General features: G+C 34.5%; 1 protein-coding gene across 1 annotated transcript in view; it reads right to left on the bottom strand.

Moving 5' to 3' along the window:
• Positions 1–19,330, bottom strand: part of DACH1 (dachshund family transcription factor 1) — a 409,856-nt gene that overhangs the window by 235,181 nt on the left and 155,345 nt on the right. Inside the window, exon 2 of the mRNA XM_058548287.1 lies at positions 2,337–2,452. Within this exon, the coding sequence (XP_058404270.1) occupies positions 2,337–2,452 (116 nt within the window). The remainder of the gene's footprint in view (positions 1–2,336; positions 2,453–19,330) is intronic.

A 19,330-nucleotide genomic window follows, 5' to 3' on the forward strand; every position in this document is an offset into this window, starting at 1 on the left:
AAGACAGCACAGCAACTGAAATATATGAAATGATCCTATTTCAAAAATGAATGTCCATTATGTTGAGTCAAGTTTAAATTCTCTTCAGTGTCTCTGTTCACCAAGCCAGGGATGTATGTAAAATATTTCAGAAAGAGGTCTATCAAAAATAACTTAATATTTTTATTTTGAGTTTTGGCATGTGATCTTCGGTTATTTGGAAACTTCACTTACCCCAAAGTTACTTGATGGTGTTAATTATGCAAGGTGTTACTATACTTAGATTCTGACATCAACTTATTTCATCATTGCTTTGGTAATGAAGTATTTATTGTCTTTACCTTAAAAGATTAAATATTGGTAGACAATTTAGAACCAGATCTTCCTTATTTTAATACAATCTAGAATACTTTTCTCCCGTAATAGTGATATGTGAGTGTCAACACAGACTTATCAAATACAGAATGATTATTAAAATGATTATTTTTATTTATTTATTTTTTTTTTTGAAATCCACAAAACATAGTTCATTGAAAAGTTAAGTCAAAGACTCAGGTCTTTCTTCTAGCACACCTGAGTCTTTCAACCATGAAACATGAAAAGTTAAGATCTTACTTCTATCTTGCCTATGTAGTACCAAAAAAAATCCCAAATTTTCAAATCTGGAAATTTTATCTAGTCAAGGCCTATCAAAACAGGTAAGGCTTAAAAAATTTCTTTTCCCAATATCAAATCTGGAATTAGAATTTCAGACAGTAGGATTCAGTTACTTGAGAACCATGATTAACTAAACAAATAGAAATGATGATAACTGCTCTGTAATTGTTTTCAGCTATTGATTTCATTTTTCCGTATCTCAATTTTACATCTGCAAAATTAGCATAAAAATACAACTCTCCATGGGAATTCAAATTATTTACTATTAAAAACATTTGGAACCTTACTGAAAAAAAATTGAACATATAAAATGAACAAATAACTTCAAATTTAACTCAGTGGATGTTTGATAAAGGTCCACAAAGGTGAAGAAATTGTTCAGGTGCTGCTGCTAAAATAAAAGTAAGTTACAAGTCACTACTTTCAAGAAGCTTTGAACCAAATATGGAATGTGAAATCAGATATCCATGATTATATTACAGCATAGAGAAAGACAAACGTGACAAAAGAAAAGAAAACATTGATATGGGAATTCAGAGAAAAAATGAAGACTCTCTCCTCATCTTGCCAGATTCCTTTCCTGTATCAGTTATGTTACATGACAATTATATGTGTATATGTACATCTCCTCATTAACTTCCATGATGACAAGAATTAATACAAATATTATATGTTATGTAATAATAATATCATCATCATCATTATTTTTTAATTTGATCATGGATCTGGATAAAACATGGAAAGTTGGCAAATGTAGAAATAAATAGAAAAATTAATGAAAACATCCACGTGGTAGAAATCAAATGTTAACTTTTTTTTTTTGCAGAGAAGGATTCGCCCTGAGCTAACACAGGCATCTGTTGCCAATCTTCCTCTTTTTTTCCCACTCCAAAGCCCCAGTACATGGTTGTATATCCTAGTTGTTAAGTCCTTCTAGTTCTTCTATGTGAGCCACCACCACAGCATAGTAACTGACAGACAGGTGGTGTGGTTCCGCAATTGAGAAATGAACCCAGGCTGCCAAAGCGGTGAGATCGCCAAACTTTAACCACTAGACCATCAGGGCTGGCTCAAATGAGTTATTTTTGTATGCACTGCATTGTTGAAGTTGTTTTTGGTGTTGAGCTTATGTAGTCAAAACTATTCTTTTACTTTTACATCTCCAAAATTCTAGTAATAAACACCTTTCAAATGTTTCTAATGGAAATGTATTCACATTATATTCTGATAAAAATTAGGAGATATTTGTATTAGACATAGTTACTGTCTTTTGCTTGAAGGCATTTCAATCTATTTCAAAGTTCTTGTGCAATGAGAAATAAGTTTAGAATCCAGAGACCTGGGTTTGAATAGCCACCGACAATTTACCAGCTGATTGACCTTGGGAAAGTCACTGATTCTCTCTAAGCTTTGATTCCTTAACAGGAAAATAGTGATAATAATTTGTTGTTTGATATTGATGAGAGAATTCATTAGAATAACTCCTAGCGCCATGCTCAATTAAGCTTCTTTCATTTTGCTTTAAATAAATGATGATAATCATAATGCAGTTTTAAAATAAATTCCCATCAGTAACAGTATCTTAGTGCACACAAAACATAATTGATGGGTGTAAATCTCTACATAAAGATAGGTATATATAAAAGCTATGCCTTTGGCTAATTTTTAATATTTTCAGCATAAATAAGTAGCACTCTTACCTGTTGGTGGGATTATCCCAGGAGACATGAGGCCAGGGACAGAATGTGGCATGATATGAGAGTTCTCTGGGGAGGTGACACTTTGAGTCCTCTTAGGAGGCCTTCCAGGTCTAGAACTGAAACAAACAAACAAAAAATTTTTACAATTAAGCTGTTGTCTTACACATCATTTCAAAGTTGTTTCAAGTGGTAACATGGACTGTAAATAAATTTGTTTCAAGGACGGTTGCTTTTGCAGTTAGATGTAATAGACTTCCATCACTAATTAGATTACATGCTGAATTCATTTTCCTCATTGAAGATCAGCCACTCTTGATGCATAATTCATAGCCTGCACCTCGTTACCTGCTTCTTCATATTAATATCTATACACAGTTTGAATTGCCTCGTTTGCATATGCTAAAGTTCTGCATGCAGCCTTCAGCACGAAAATTATGCACTAACTTGTAATAATTATTACAGTCAGCCTGCTATTGATTTATGAGACTTTTAAAAACCAAATATGTGTAGTACTTGTAATGAATGATATTTTAAGGTTCTTCAGGAAATTAAAAGGCAATGGCTGCCTAAGGAAATGTTCTGCTTGTTTGATTTAATACTACAGTTAGCTGGGAGGTGGAATGAAAGAGTGATTCAGACCTATAGCACATTTTTCGATGATATGTTTTATTACTTCGCACTGCTAGCCTGATATCTAGATGATAAATGACAATACATATCTAATGTGTGAAAAGGTCTTGCAATTTCTTTATTTTTTGTCATTTAAAAGATAAGTCAAGTTATCATTTAACCCTTATTCTATTTAAATGAACAGCCCCACTAGGTTGCCTTACTTTTTAATATACTAAAATAAATTGGAAAGGCTTAGGATTATTTCTAGGACATCATTGAAAAACTGCCAGTAAGCATCTTATATCTGCCTTTAAGAGAAATAAAAATACTTTGTGTTTCTGCTTTAGCAGTACTTGTCCTTTATGTGCCTACTGTACAAGATTAATTTTTAAAATTATAAAAACAGACGGTGAAGAGGAGACAAATATTCACTATCTTTGTATGACAATAACATGAAGAATATAATATTAGCGATTTTTTAAACAAATATACTTAGCATTATGTTTCCACTTTCTGCATTTGTATCACAAATGTGCTTTCATGAAATGCTTTTCCCTCACTTTTGTGGCCAATGTGTGCCTAGGTATATCAGAACCTCCAGATACATCCTTCATATGTTAGCATTTCCACGTTAGCCTCAGCTCAGATCCTTTGCCTCATCAGAAGATTCAAAGATCTGACCAATATTATTTAGTGTAAGTAATATATGCAGTCATTTAACGAATAATTATTAAGCACTTGCTGTTTTCAAAATAGTGCATGTGGAGGCTAATTTGGGAGAATGGGTTCTTTAGCCTTCAGGACCTTATACTCTTGCCAAAGGGGACAAATCTGGTGCATAAAAAAACGATGGTGCAAACTGGAATGTGCTAAGTGTCATAAGAAAGCCACAATTCGAATACTAATTGGAAGTTAGGCTGGATGATGATTCTTCCATGTTGAGGGAAGGGAGATAGGATTTCACGGCAGTGGAAGCATTAGAAGAGAATTCTGAAGGGAGACTTAAACATGGAGAGGAAAAGTACACTCCAGTGAGAATGTGAGAAAGGAATGGAAATATGAAAATGCATGGATGTAAGGGATTGTTTCCAATGAGCTGAAAGAGGTCAAATAAGATGAAGAGCAGAGATTGATACACTAGACTTATTGCCTGGGACCAGACCCCGGAGGGCTGTGAACCAAGAACAAAGAGATTGTGTATTTGTTTATTTTGCTAACCAATAAGGATACTCTGTTCCATATTGTTCTGAAGTATCTCTCTGGCTACTTATTCTCATCCTTCATTATTACTCTTCATATCCTCAGCTGGTTGTTTACCTCCTGTTATTTGCGTAGGGTCAATCAATGGCCCTCTGATAGTCTCCTTTCTCCCTGAGTGAGCTCTTTTAGTGACATCACTGAGATGTTAAGGAATAATGCCTAAATATATACCTACAGTCTAGATCTTCGAGATTCAGACAGATTAATGCCTGTCTACTGGAAATCTCTGCTTTGATATTCTATAATAATCTAAGACTCAGCTTATCCAAATCTGAACTCAGCATCTCCCCCATTAAAACCTGCTTCTCTTTCCCTGGTTCAGCAAAATGGCACTTAAATGACTAAGCCAAAAATTCAGGACTCAGTTGTGTTTTACCTTTCCTTGTACACTCAAATATCATCCCAATGAAGACATCTCTTTAACCCATTCTCTCTTCTCTATCCCCACTCCTATCTTCCAGATCAACCCCTCAATTCTTATTTGATCTACTATCACAGACTTCCAAACTCTTCCAAGAGCTACCGCACTCTAGATTCTAGAGTCTAGACAACTTTGCATATTGATTTCAGAAAGATTTTTCTAAAACAGAAATTTTATCACGTTTTCCATTTGCTTAAAGACATCAATAGTTCCCTATAGGATTCACATTCCTTAGCATGGCACCAAGGCTTTCCAATACTTGGCACCTGCCTACTTTTTAAATCTCACCCTTTTCTTTCTAAATTCATGGCTTATATTTGGCCCTACTGAATTTCTTAAGTGTCTCGAGTTGATTTGGTCTCCTATTACACTACCTTTATAGATGCTGCCTCCTTTGCCACCAAAGCCTTTTTCTACACCAACCCAACCTCATCTCATTTTACCTCGCTAAACCTTAGTCTTCCTTCTTAACAATCACTTCTAGTGAGTATTCTTTCCATGCACTATGACAGCACATGGTGAACAACTCTAGCATAGCTCTTTCTGCACTGATTATAACAATCTGCTTATTTGTTTCATTCCCAAGACTGTATGGCAGAAAGTGTATAAAATATGTCTTTGTGGCCTTAAAACTTGGCTCACTATATGTATTTAAATAAATTTTAATCCAATTTATGAAGCCCTTTCCCTCAAATTCCTCAAGTATTCTACCTCGTCCATTCCAGTAGTCTCAAAGTTTCCAGGAAATGAAAAGTAAAGCACAAAAAAAGTTTGGAATTCTGAGTCTAAAGATAATGTTAAATATACCTCAGAAGCCCAGGGAAAGAGAAGTATTGGAAGATCTGAAGCAAGATGCCATTGAGAAAGTAGGAAAGGAAAAGGAAGTTAAGATGTGAAAGTTTTAGTGCTTTAATTTGTTTTGCTTTTAAAGAAAATGAAACTGTTTAGAGGTACTTTATTATTCAGCCCACAGGAGCTGTCCTCACCTAAGTCAGGCTACTAAGTAGGAACACTTTATTTCACACTGTGATAAGAATAGACCCAGTGGGCTCCTTTCACCCCAGATATCTCCCGCCCAATCTATCACATTGTCTCCAATTCCACCAATAGAAATTTACTGCTTTTGGTCTTGAAGCTTTAAGATCTTTTAAAGCCTTCCATTAAAATGCAAATACCATTGGTGATAGTAACACCCTATAGCCATCAACTAACACTCTATGGAGGATTACTTTACAATTAGGGGAGAGCACAGTCTTGGTTTACCTATGCAAAGAACAGAAAGGACTGGAAGGAAAAATCTGGAAAGTAACTCAAGTCACTTATCCCTTTGCCTAAGGTTAGGACTACTGGGAACCTCTCCTTGGAGTTATACAAAACTTCTTGGCTGAGGGGAAGTTAGAAGGTTTATTTATTAACAAGACTTTCCTCTATCCTTTCATGACCTACAGTTAGGTTAGGTCCGTTTATTGATGGGCTTGGTATTTTACCTTTACTGCAGTCTTGGTCACTAACAGCTAGAGGGCTTGCCTCCAGGGAAGATAACCTAATTGTAAAATACTTGAATATTTAAACTACTTTCAACAGAGCTTTAGGGAACTTCCAAGAGAACATGTGTAGTGCTGTGTCCAAGGCAATAGGTTGTATTGCCTTGATAGATCTAGCTTTAAATACTGGCTCTACCAATTTACTAGAAGGTCTGACCTTCATCAAGCTACCGAACTTCTCTGAATATTTGATTAAATCAGGATTTTTTTTTTAAGTGGACCTGTTTGCTTTCTTAGAAATAAGTTATTCTTGGAAAGAAAAACAAAAACTTAACTGAAAAGAGGAAGTGAAACAATTAGCAAAAGCATTTGCTTTTGGAACGATCAATTGCCTCAATAGTAGCCACCTTCCAGCCTCCTTATCTACCACAGCAACCAGGCTCTGCCCCAGAGGATCAGAGCAGCTGAACTCTCCTAGTTCTAATCAAAGCAGAAGACCTCACTTAAATAAATTATTACCCTTAACAGCTTGAATGAAATCAAATTTATGACTTTGGTAATTGTTTTTGCCAGCGTCACACATGAGCCATAGGGTAGTCCTTAGTTTTGTCAACCATCTGCATTAAAAGAGGAGAGCAATGGCTTAGAGATGTCCACACTTAACATATCACTTACTTAGGAATCCACCCAGTCACACCCTTTCCTGCAATTTTGAGTTAAAAAAATTTTTTTCCAGATAGATTACTTGGTAGACTTCTCTCCTGAGTTTACATCATTAAATCAGTCTCATGCTAATTTCTGTCTCTCCCACAAGTGTATAATGTTTACCAACTCTTCCTAGTCCATTTATTGTGCTTATGCAGGCTGAAGTCAAAATCCAACTTACTAAAAAGAAACAAAAGTAATACGACTTAATAAGAAGCTAAGTGCATCAAAAGAGTGAGAGGCATTTGAAAATGTTAAAGGCAGAGTACATTACAGATTTTTCAATCCCCAACATTCTCTCCATAGACATCATCTTCTGCTAATCTCTTCAGTAGCTTTTGAGAAATTAAGTTCAACTCTCTTCCTGAGAGTTGGAACAGAGAAACATGTAAAATGCAGAAAGAGATTGTGATGGTTATAAATTGGGAAATGCAAAAGTAGCTACCTAGCAGAAATTTTGGTTCCAAATCCTACTTGCTTAAAGAAGGGTTCCATTCAATCATTCAATTCATTCATCCACCTATCTAAGAGAAAGGGGTTACTACTGTCCAAGAAGCAATAGGTTAGACATTAGGGTTGCAAGAATACAGACAAACTCCCTTCTTTGAGGAGGAAGATAAAATTAAATAGCCTGTGGGATAACAGTGCAGAAGAAAAATACTTGGCAGCAAGTGAGCATTGATTTTAGTCTTGGGACACAAACAACAATTTAGGGGTAAAGCAGCTGGCTCTACTAATCTATGAGAGTTCATTTGCCCTCTTAAATCTATTCACCCCAGGAAAACTCCAATTGTGTGTTTATATTATGCATAATTTTTTCTAGTAAACTGCTTTTATAAAGCCAAGCCAAGACATATGAGAACTTTGACTATATACATAGTCAAATATACAGTCATGCAGCACTTAGTGATGGGGATATGTTTGAAGAAATGTGTTGTTAGGTGATTTCATCATTGTGCAAACACCACAGAATGTACTTACACAAACCTAGGTGGTATAGCCTACCACACTTCTAGGCTATATCGTACTAATCTTATGAGACCACTGTCATATATGCAGTCCATCATTGACAGAAACATTGTTATGTGGCGCATGACTGTATAAGCCACATATATATTCTTATTTCTAATTGGAAAGGTACAATTTGCTTAATGATTTACACATCTACTTGAACATTATCAAGTCATGAAGAGTGATGTTTATAAGGAGTTTATGAGAAAATGCTTACATTCTAAGTAAAGTGAAAAAGTAAGATATAAACCTGCAGATATGGACATAGAGCACAAGAGAGAAAGAGAAATTAAGCAAATTAAAGCAAGCAATAAATACCCATAGAAAAAAGACTAGAAGGAGACAGTAAAATATTAGGAGGGATTATCACTGGATGGAGAATTACATAGTTTTTCTACATCTGAAGACTTTAGTTTGTCATAAGCATATATTACATTTAAAATAAAAAAACAAACTTTTAAAATTAATTTGTTTAACACTTCAGTGACTCTGGCCATATTTTTCAGATAATTCATTGTGAACAAACCATGATTCTGGCTAAATTTGATCAGTGCCTGAGGTTTACCTCTATCCATAGCAGAAACCAAATAAAATTTATCCTCTTAATCTTTCTTTTCCAATTCAGTTCTAAACTATCTAATAAAAAGCAGATGATTATAAGTAAAAATAGTATCCTTTTGAGAACTATAAAATTAATCTAAAATATCAAAAGAACAAATAATCACTGATATCTTCCAGATTAAATTAACCTCATGAAATAGATCCAACAACATAAAACAATGCAAAGCACTTCCTAAGATTAATGTACATATATATTTCACCAAAAGAAGCAACTGATTTATAATCTTTAGTTTATAAATAGGTAGTTTTCCCTTAGAAAGATGTTGTTAACTTGTTAGTTGAAATTTTTTTTTCAGTTTTCTGAAATGTAACAATATAAATAATTCAAGAAGTGTCTGATTAGCATTATTTTCCCTTTGCATGGAGTTTTTTTCTATAGCTGGCAAAACTTTGAGGGATACATTATTTTTTTGCAATGATGACAAATGTGAGCAGTCTCACAATCTCATATCCCACATTTTTTTGGACTTTTTGCATTCTCTCTGTAGGTGTGAGTCCCAGCCATGTGTTCTTCTCAGGACAAATAGATTATGAGCTACATCTTCAAAGAGATGATTTTCCACCATCATCAAAATACCGAGTTCCATGGAGCAGGCACCCAAAATATCACCAGCTAACACTTGGAGAGCACCCTCAGACTACTGGCTTATGAGCACAAAACACACAACATTCCCTCAACTCTTTACATGGCCCGTGCTAAGGACTGAATTGTGTTCCCCTAAAATTCATATGTTGAAGCCCTAACTCTAGTGTGATGGTATTTAAAGATGGGCCTTTGGGAGGTAATTAGGGTTAGATGAGACTATATCGGTGAGGCCCTCAGGATGGGATTAGTGCCCTTATAATTGAGACACCAGAGAGCTTCCTTGCTCTCTCTCTCAGTCACATGAGGACGCAGCAGGAAGGCTACAACCCATGAAGAGAGCCATCACCAGAAACCGACCATGCTGGCACCTTGATCTCAGACTTCCAGCCTCCAGAACTATCAGAAAATAAATTTCTGTTGGTTAAGGTGTCCCATGTATGGTATTTTGTTATGGCAGCCTGAGCAAGAACAGCAGGCAATACTGTACATCAACTGAACAAATACATATACAAATACACGAAATAAAATTTCCTGTGAAAAAGAATTAAAAATAAATTAAAAAAAAAAGATTCCATGCTCAAATTAATTTGGGAAATGCCCAGTTAAACCTATTAAACATACATATGTTTTGTGGGAAAACTTCACAAACTCTCAAAGCTTTTAACATTTTTGTTTTGTGAGACAATTTCTCAGAGCATTATAAATCTGTAGGAAGGTGGTAAAATAGGCATTTACTAAACTTAGTTTACCATGAAACCTATTATTTCCAGGAGTTTTAGAGACTTGCTGTAAAGGAGTATCTTTGTCCTAACAGGATTATTATATTCAAATTATGGAAATTCCTCATCTCTCAACATTATCTAACCATGCTCCACGTCATAGTCACATGACAATTGTCACAAGAGAGTTATTCTCTAGGGACCAGGAAAGTAGCAATCCATGTATTCTATAGAGTTGATATAAGAATTGATGATTACTCAAAACATGAGTAAATTGAAATCATCACTAACAAAAAATAAATAGAAGTTGAAATTAGCTACTCTGGTGAGGAAGAATGATTGTTGCCTCTCACTATCTAGACTGAAGTAGTACAGGAAATTTATTTAATACTAAACCGGTTTCAAAGTTCATTGACAAACTATCTGAAGTCTCCAGCTCAGTTGGAGGTATTAAATACTGAATAAAAAATTACCTTAAAATAAAAGTTAAAACATATTGGAATGTGAATAAGCTACTCGTAAGCATTTGCCTATCAAGTGTTAACAACTAATGACAGCCAAAAACACTAAAGAGAGTCCCGGTCAACAGGTTACATACTTGGGATAACCTAGCCCCTGAAGCTTATAAGTCCCTCTCCTCTTTTTTAGAATCTATACCTGAGGGCCACATTAAGAAGATTCTTCAAAATCCATGAAATATATTAGTATATTAATCTTAGATTAGATACCTTAACTTAGTGCATACATTTTTGGAAGTTAACTTTTATCAAATCAGGGGTCTTGATATATTCTTGTCTCAATTTTAGTTATTTACTTACATCAATGGTAAATGACACCTTATAAAGTATACCTAATGATTTATTATAGAAATATATTCATATTTGATAAATATTTTTGTTGATTAAAAAGCAATTTAACGTAATTTAAAGTTTTAATGAAAGAAATATAAATTTTTAATACTATTTATTTTTATGTTTCCAATAGCATACACTATACACCCACATATATGATATTTCTCCCAGAGAGGAGGCTGTTTATAAATTTCATTTAGTGACATATTTATCTAGAGAACTAAATATTTTTAACCTTTTAATCACCTTATAATTTTCTCTTCTTCCCATAAACCTTCCAAGCCACAGATGAGTCTACCCACAACCCATCTTTTTTACAACTATCTGCAAAGACTGACTAAAATTCCCTAAGGGACAAATCCTAAAATAAATAGAAAAAATTGTAAATGGCTTTCTTAAAGTTTTGGGAAGAGTTAATACTTGACTGGCTTCTTTCTCACAGTTCCTGCCATACTTCAAGACCATATTCTATAAAATTAAAATTTATTATTAAAAGATATTCCAACTAAAACATGCAATATCTAAACCAATATTTTATACAAACTAGGGACTCCATAGTCACAAAGAAAAAAGTTTTATTTTTTGTAATTTTTCCATTTGAATTTTAAATGACTAGATCTTCTCTGCAGTTACTGTTGGCTATATATATATATTTTTTTTTTTTTAAGCAATATATTCAGTCCTTTATTTCACTGGCACACGCCATGATATGACCCTGTTCATAAATGTGCAGTGACTCTGGTTGACTATCAATTTGCTTTTGCAGATCACCTTGAATTTGGCCCCAATATACACCCATTGCTCCAATCTCAACATAATACCCAACAGTCCTCTGTAGGGGATGCCATTTCCAACACTCTGAATGCCCTCTTCCCAAATATTTTCATTTTACTTTGGAATATCACATAAAATAATAAAATAATTACAGTTGTGTTATGTTGTCTAACTGCCAGGCACTGTGCTAAGTTCACTGTGATGTAACTCGTTTAATGTTCATAACAAACCTTTGAGATAGGTGTTATTACTATCCGTATTTTACTGATGAGGAAACTGAGACATAAGAAAGTAAGATGCCTTACTCAATATCCCACACATAAAAAGTAATAGAGTGAGGTTGGGTGGTGGGAAGGATGAATAGGCAAAGAACAGAAGATTTTAGGGCAGTGAAAATACTAAATTATTGTGATACAATAATGGTGGATACATGTCATTATATATTTGTCCAAATCCATAGAATGTACAACACCAAGAATGAACTTTAATATAAACTGTGGACTTTGAATGATTATGATATGCCAATGTAAGTTCATCAGTTGTAACAAACGTACCACTGTGGTGGGGGGTGGTGATAGTGGAGAAAGCTATATATGTGTGGGAGCAGGGAGTATATGGGAAATCTCTCTACCTTCTGCTCAATTTTGCTGTAAATCTAAAACTACTCTAAAAAAACTGTCTTCAAAAGAAGGTAATAGAGCCAAGTTGTGAACCAAGGCAATATAGTCCAAAGGCCAAGCCCTGAGCACCATGCAATCCATCTGTGTAGTACATTTGTTTCTTAATTCAGTCAACAAACATTAAATGTTAATGTGCCTGACCCTACAATGTGTGCTAGAAATACCAAGAAGATACTGGCCCTGACTTCAAGTAATTCATAGTCTATTTTGGGAAATAGATAGATATATTAAAAAATTATAATAAATCATGTTAAATACTGCAGTAAATGTTCCATAGGAGTGTTGTGGGAACGCCACAGTGGGGGTACCTCAGGAAAGATGAGATGTGGGCAAACAGGAGTTAGTCAACTAAAGAAGAGGAGGGGGTGCTAAGTAAGGAAACATCCATAGAGGCACATCCACCTTACACACACACACACACACACACACACACACACACTCACACACAGTTCTGTAATGAAATCCTGAATTACTCAAACCCATGCTCATCTTTCCTTCCTTAAAATGGTTAGTATCATGCAGTCTAGCACATAGTCATTTTCAAATAGTTTCAAAGGTCATATCTCCTCTCTCCATATTATCTCCATACTTCTGACCTTAAGAAATATGGTAGATATGTGGTAGGCACGGACTTTTGGTCAACTGTCTTTAGGACATTATGAGTCATTTACTTTAAATGTATCTTTGTTGTGACGTTTTATTTTAGGGAATTAAAAAAGAGCACAAGCTGGTGTTATATAATCAACTGTGTAGACAAAAACTGACTTTGACCAGTAATGAATGCATCTCCCTTTCAATATTTTACCTTAAGAGGGGTTTATATCCATAACAAGGAAATTCATTAATGACTCAACTGAGTTTTATTTCATTCTTCTATAATGATTTATTATCTTAATCTTAATCACAGTTGCTATTATATGTTTTTAACATGCAAGATGAAAATATTTTGTAAAGAAATTATCACCAACCAACAACAATGAGGGAAAAAACTAGAGTTAGTGTGCATCAATCTTTATGTTCTAAAGCAATCACAATCATAAATCTACAGACACAAGCAAAAACAATTTGGTATGAGCATCTTTACACATAAGTCACAAAAGTAAAAACAATAGTTATTTTTATATTAAACTATTGATCCTTAGAGATGCAGTTTCAAATGAGAGTTAAAAACAATCTATTAAATCAGAACTCAGAAAATCTTGTCTTCCTGGATGTGAATGTAGAGGTAAGATGGCTGACTCAACCTAAAATGCATGTTTTCACCCTCCACTGACAAGTTATTTGTTTGCTACCTCTGGAGAAAATGTACATGACTAATTTATTGTTAGAAAAAAAAAATACATCTGCCATTCCTCTCCACTATGTAACGCATGGGGAGCTGTCAAGAAACGTGGTCGTGAAGCACAGAGATTCAGATACCAACCCCAGAATTCAGAGACCTCCTGACAATTTTTTGATACTCCCAGGAGGATTCTAGGCCTATGAACTAATGAAAGGATTATATTAAGACAGACAAAGGTATGCTGTTTCCAGCCTGCAGAGATTTAATAACATGCTTAATTCGTTACCTGACATACATGTTACATAAGCACCAAACATTGCTATTAATGTGATTTACATTAATTGAATTCTATTTAACACTTTGTGAAAGTGTTTTCTTTAATGAATGGCCTTTTAATACTAATTTTCGATATTATAAGAAATTATGATATAAACTGCCTGCACCAGAGCGTTGGAGAAGACATTGGCAATTGTCCTTTCAAGCTTGAATAGACATTATTTTATCACAGGATATTTTCCCCTAGAATACTATGCAGATGCTGCTTTTAAAATCCCAATCATTATGCTAATTCCTATATTCCCTTATTTATTTATTTGTACCCATATCATAATCAAAAATACTAAAAAGTATTGCCTTAATAGTGTTTTTTAAATTGACTAAATAATAGTAGCTTACATTTAGAGCTGACATATTTATATGCACCAAGAATTCTTTTGAGAACTTGATGTGTATTATTTCATTTAATTCATCAGCTTTGTGAAATGAAAGTGTTATTGCCATTTTATTAATATGGAGACTGAGGCAGAGATATGTTGAAATATGGTGTTACTAAGAGTAAAAATACAGATTTTCTTATTCATTAGTTCCAATGAAAAAACTGTTTCTTGATTAATCTTGTGCCTGACGTTATATTATAGAGAAGTCTAGAGGAAATAATAGCTATTACATTTTGATTTTTTAAAGCTGAAGATAGAATTCCATATTTCAGGCAATTTCTTTATCTCTCTGTTTGTTAGAGGATTTTCTGATATTTACATTCTGCCTTAGCCTCATCATCAGAAAAAAGACTCTCCAAGTCCATGACTATGAATCTAATCTGATGACTCACTCCAATGTGTTCTTTTTTTCCTTCCAACCTTATAAGAGCCACAGACAAGGGTTGGGTAACCCCTGGGTGCAAAGACTGGTCCTAGATACCATGACAAAGACGATGACAACAAAATACAACTCTTTCTCCAAAAGGGAGCTTCTTATTGGTAGAATATACTGTTACTTATGACACTGTCTCAAGTAACAAAAAAAAAAGAGGATAAATTTTCAAATAATATAAAGAGGGAAACGGCATTTGCAGTGCGTCGTGAAACATGAATGTGATTTTGACTGATGGAGATAAGGTGAGAAGGCACTGAAAGTTTTCAAATGGCATGAACAAGGGCTCCAAGGCAGGAAAGTATGTAGAGCACCAGGAATGATGGGTGGGTTTAGGCCTCAATGAAGGTTCCATCTGCACAGAATTTCTAGGCCATATTTGTAGATTTAGTATGTCTCTTATGTGTGTTACAGTCCTGGCTATTTTGTAAGGCCTTTGAGGTAATAACCAACTTTGTTTCCTCTGAAGCCCCCCTCTGCTTTCCAGTACAGAGGGGAGCTAATGGTGTGTGTTCTGTACTGCGGACTAACTCAACCAAAAGGGGTGGGTGAGCCTGGTACCTGAAGATCATATCGTAAAAGGCAATATTGAGTGTCTAGAAGGGACCCTTCAAGAAAGGCAATGTATGGTCTAATTATAATATTCATACTTATGAAGTGATAATACGTGAAAATGACTCACAATTTTGTAGATTTTTATGAGATTAGAGTGAAAATTAAGTCAGTTGCTATTGTCAAAATAGAGATTCAAAATCATCAGATCGAGGAGCTGGCCTGGTGGCGCAGCAGTTAAGTTCGCAAGCTCCGCTTCGGCGGCCCGGGGTTTGCAGGTTCAGATCCTGGCACACACTGACGTACCACTTGTCAAGGCATGCTGTGGCCAAGCCCCATATAAAGTAGAGGAAGATGGGCGTGGATGTTAGCCCAGGGCCGATCTTCCTCAGCAAAAAAGAGGAGGATTGGCAATAGATGTTAGCTCAGGGCTGATCTTCCTCACAAAAAAAATAAATAAATAAATCATCAGATGGAATAATAACTGAATTTACTATGGGATTGTTATTATGCTAAATACTTTGACACACATTATACGATTTAATCTTCACAATAACTCTATCAGAGAAATATTACCATTATGCCTATTTTAGAGATAAATGGAATGGTTCCAGGAGGGAGAATAAGTAACTTGAACAGGCCACAGACTGCTGCATTAGCAGACCTGAATGGAACCAGGTCTGACTGAGCCAAAGTCCACTCCGAATTGCCATGCTAATCATAAAAACATTTCAACCCTGAAGAAATTTACATCAAAAGTAAACAGCCATATGTAAATGATTATTGAAATTCAGTTTCAAGGTTGCATTTCCATTCTACAACTACGAATACATTTATTATTACAAAATATATTCACTATTTTGAAAAATATTTGAATGTTTCTGCCTCCACACCTTTGCACTTACTGTTGCTACTTCCCAGAAAGCTCTTCAGTAAGGTGTCTCCATGCCTCACCTTCCCTGACCCCTATACAACATGACACCAGTCCAGTTAATAGCTCCCCTCCCTCACCCCGATGCATTTTTAGCCTGAGCACTGTTTAGGAATACTAAATATTTACTTGTTTATTAGTAATCATCCGTCAATGTAGGCTTCATGTGGGCAGGGATTTTTAAAAGATTTTATTTATTTATTTTTTCCCCCCAAAGCCCCAGTAGATAGTTGTGTGTCATAGCTGCACATCCTTCTAGTTGCTGTATGTGGGACGCGGCCTCAGCATGGCCAGAGAAACAGTGTGTCGGTGCAAGCCCGGGATCCGAACCCGGGTCGCCAGCAGTGGAACATGCTCACTTAACCACTAAGCCACGGGGCCGGCCCTGGGCAGGGATTTTTAAATGTGTTTTGTTCACTGCTGTATTCCCAGAATATAGGAACAGTGTCCAGCACAAAGTAAGGACTCAATAAATATCTATTAAATGAAACGAATGAGTAGGTGAAGGAAGAAACGAATGCTCACTGCTGATCTATGACCATCTGAATCTACACTGTCTTAGTAGCTATATAAATACCTGAGAGGCTGGGGCTATGGCATGTCAGAGTGTTTTGTATGGTGTCAGTTTGATAATGATGATGAAGTAGAAGGCTGCTGAGTTATTGCCTTCTTTGTATTATCCTACCTCTAACTGAAAACTCTGGATCTGTCTTAGCTCTTCAAAATGATGTGGTTGGAAAGAGAATACTCCACAAATTTTTAAACTGATAGCAATCTGTGGAGCTTAAAATCATCAACCAAGGTGTTCTACACCCAAATATGTACATTTTTTAAATTGGTTTAAAAATGTAGACACAGGCACTTGAAAATTTAATTCATACTTCCATAATAAGGTATGCCTTTTTAATCATTTGATTTAATCTACACTTCTAAGTACTCAAAAATAAACCAGCTTTGGACTAAAACTTTATTTTCACAGATTCTTCCCTACATATGCATGGTTATATATGAAAGTTCTAAAACATTGCATGTAATTCCATGGGAAGGCTACATTATTTTTTAAATGATGTCAGAACAATTCGCTAGCTATTTGAAAAGTTGAGATAGATTTCCATTTGATGCATTTAAAGAAGTAGATTAAGTAAATATCTGCTTAAAAATTGCAAAAGACTAAAAGAATACTATCCTTGGGATAAGAAAGGACTTTATAAGCATGACGTTAGTGCCAGAAACTATAAAAAGAAGTGATTGATAGAATTATCTGCATAAAACTTAAAAACATTTTTAGGAAAACTAATTTTGAAAGATAAGTGACAAAACAGGAAAATGTATATGTCAAAGAAAAAGGATTATTACTCTTAATTTATGAACATGAAGAATTCAATATTAAATGGCAAATGAATACAAATAGGAAAATAACATAAATAAGTAATTAATGAATTAGCATATAAAAAAATCTACAACCTCGGTAGTAAATAAAGAACTAAAGATCAAATCAAATACAAAACATCACATCATGTCCATCACATTGGCAAAGCTACAAAATACTGACACCACACCGGCAGAAGTATATATATATTGCATAATATTTCTCAAAGTTCATTTGGTCCAATGTATCAAAATTTAAAATATGAATACTTTTAGCCCAATACTTTCATATTGACAAATCTAAGAATTCATCCTGAGGTAATATCAAGAGATAGAGAATATTTCAAAATAAAACCCTATAGGTTCATATAAATATGCTGAGTTGAATAAATTATGGTGTATGCTAGACTGAAATTCTAGTAGGTCATTACAATTACACATATTAGAAAGCTAGATAAAAACAATACAAAAATATGTCCATGGTATATTTTTATGTTTTATAACAGATTAGATAGTATGATCACATTTTATATATTCTATCAGTGCTTTTCCTCTTCTTTGTGATTATATATTATCTTTACTTATTAGTTTTTTGAAATTTTCTAAATATTTGTCAATGAACAAGTTTTTTTTTTTAAGTCCAGAAAATAATAAAATTGGTTGAGCATCCAGTGATGGATTCAGTTACATCCAAAGGAAATTATTTTTCAAACACCAGGAAGAACTAACATTTAATGCTCTGAAAATGTTAGAAATAAAACGTGTACAGAAGAGTATTTTATTTTAGAAGCATATGTATAAAGCAAAAATTGCTATTAGAAATAGATCCTAAACTGCCTTCATATTAGGAGCATAACATCTAGACTTTATTGACTAGAATTTATAACTTGGCTATTTACCTTCCACAAATTGAAAAACTTGGGCAAGTTTAGCCTCCAAGAGTCCTATATACCAAGGGGAGCTGTGCAACTTAAAAAAAAAAAAGTTAAAGAAATAGACATGATAAAAAATGAATGAAGACATGAGGATTACTATCCACATAAAAAACCCTCACCCTCACCTTTAATTACACCTTGAAGCAGTCAGATAATTTTTGAATTGCATTTCATTTTTTGTTAACATTTAGCCTGACTTTTCTGAAAACTAAATAGAATTTTATTAAATATTGAGGCCTCCCTGTTTGAGTGAGAAAGAGTAGTATATCTTCCTACAAGATTTGGCCTCTTTGGTGTAGAGGCTCCGTACTCTTTTGCTGGGTTCATCAATAGGATTTACTCTACCTGACTAGGTGGGGGACTTTATGAGCAAAGTCCCCCGGTATGTAAGATATCTATCTGAACAGGATGAAAAAAGGCAATGGTAGAATTTTGCTACAGAGGATATTTTGAATCAACCCAAGGAATTTCTCTTGTTTTGAACCTTCACACAAAACTCTTCATAAAGTTTGAATATTTGAAGGAAATGCTGAAACTTGTGTTAGCTCTCCCAACTAAATTTTACAGTTGAATATGTGAAATTCTGTAGTCTCACATTATGTCAAAACGTTCATTGTTTTTTTTAAACAAGTAATATTCTAGATGGAAAACTTAGAAAACATAGAACTATCTAGAAACTTTGGTTTTCCTTGATTTTTTTAAATTAACTTTCATCAAAGATTTTAAAAGCAATGCTCCTTTTCTTATTTAGCTATATTCCTGAATTGGTACTGCTAAAAATATTTGATTGTATGATCTTTATTTTAACTGCATCTTTTCTGTTATGTTTTCTGGTTACTGTTTGCTTGGTCACCTGGACTAATGCACTCTGAGATTCTGTTAAAAGCACACACCCACACGTGCACGTGCACACACAGACACACATGCACACAGTTTAGACACATGCTAGCATTCTCCGTACATGCTGAAGTCAATGGAAATGGCAAATGGATTGATAAAAACGAAAAAGAAAAGACAAATAAAAAAAATTGATCTCAGCAAAAACTGGGAGAC

Source organism: Diceros bicornis, chromosome 9 (genome assembly GCF_020826845.1).
Source record: "Diceros bicornis minor isolate mBicDic1 chromosome 9, mDicBic1.mat.cur, whole genome shotgun sequence".
NCBI lineage: Eukaryota > Metazoa > Chordata > Mammalia > Perissodactyla > Rhinocerotidae > Diceros > Diceros bicornis.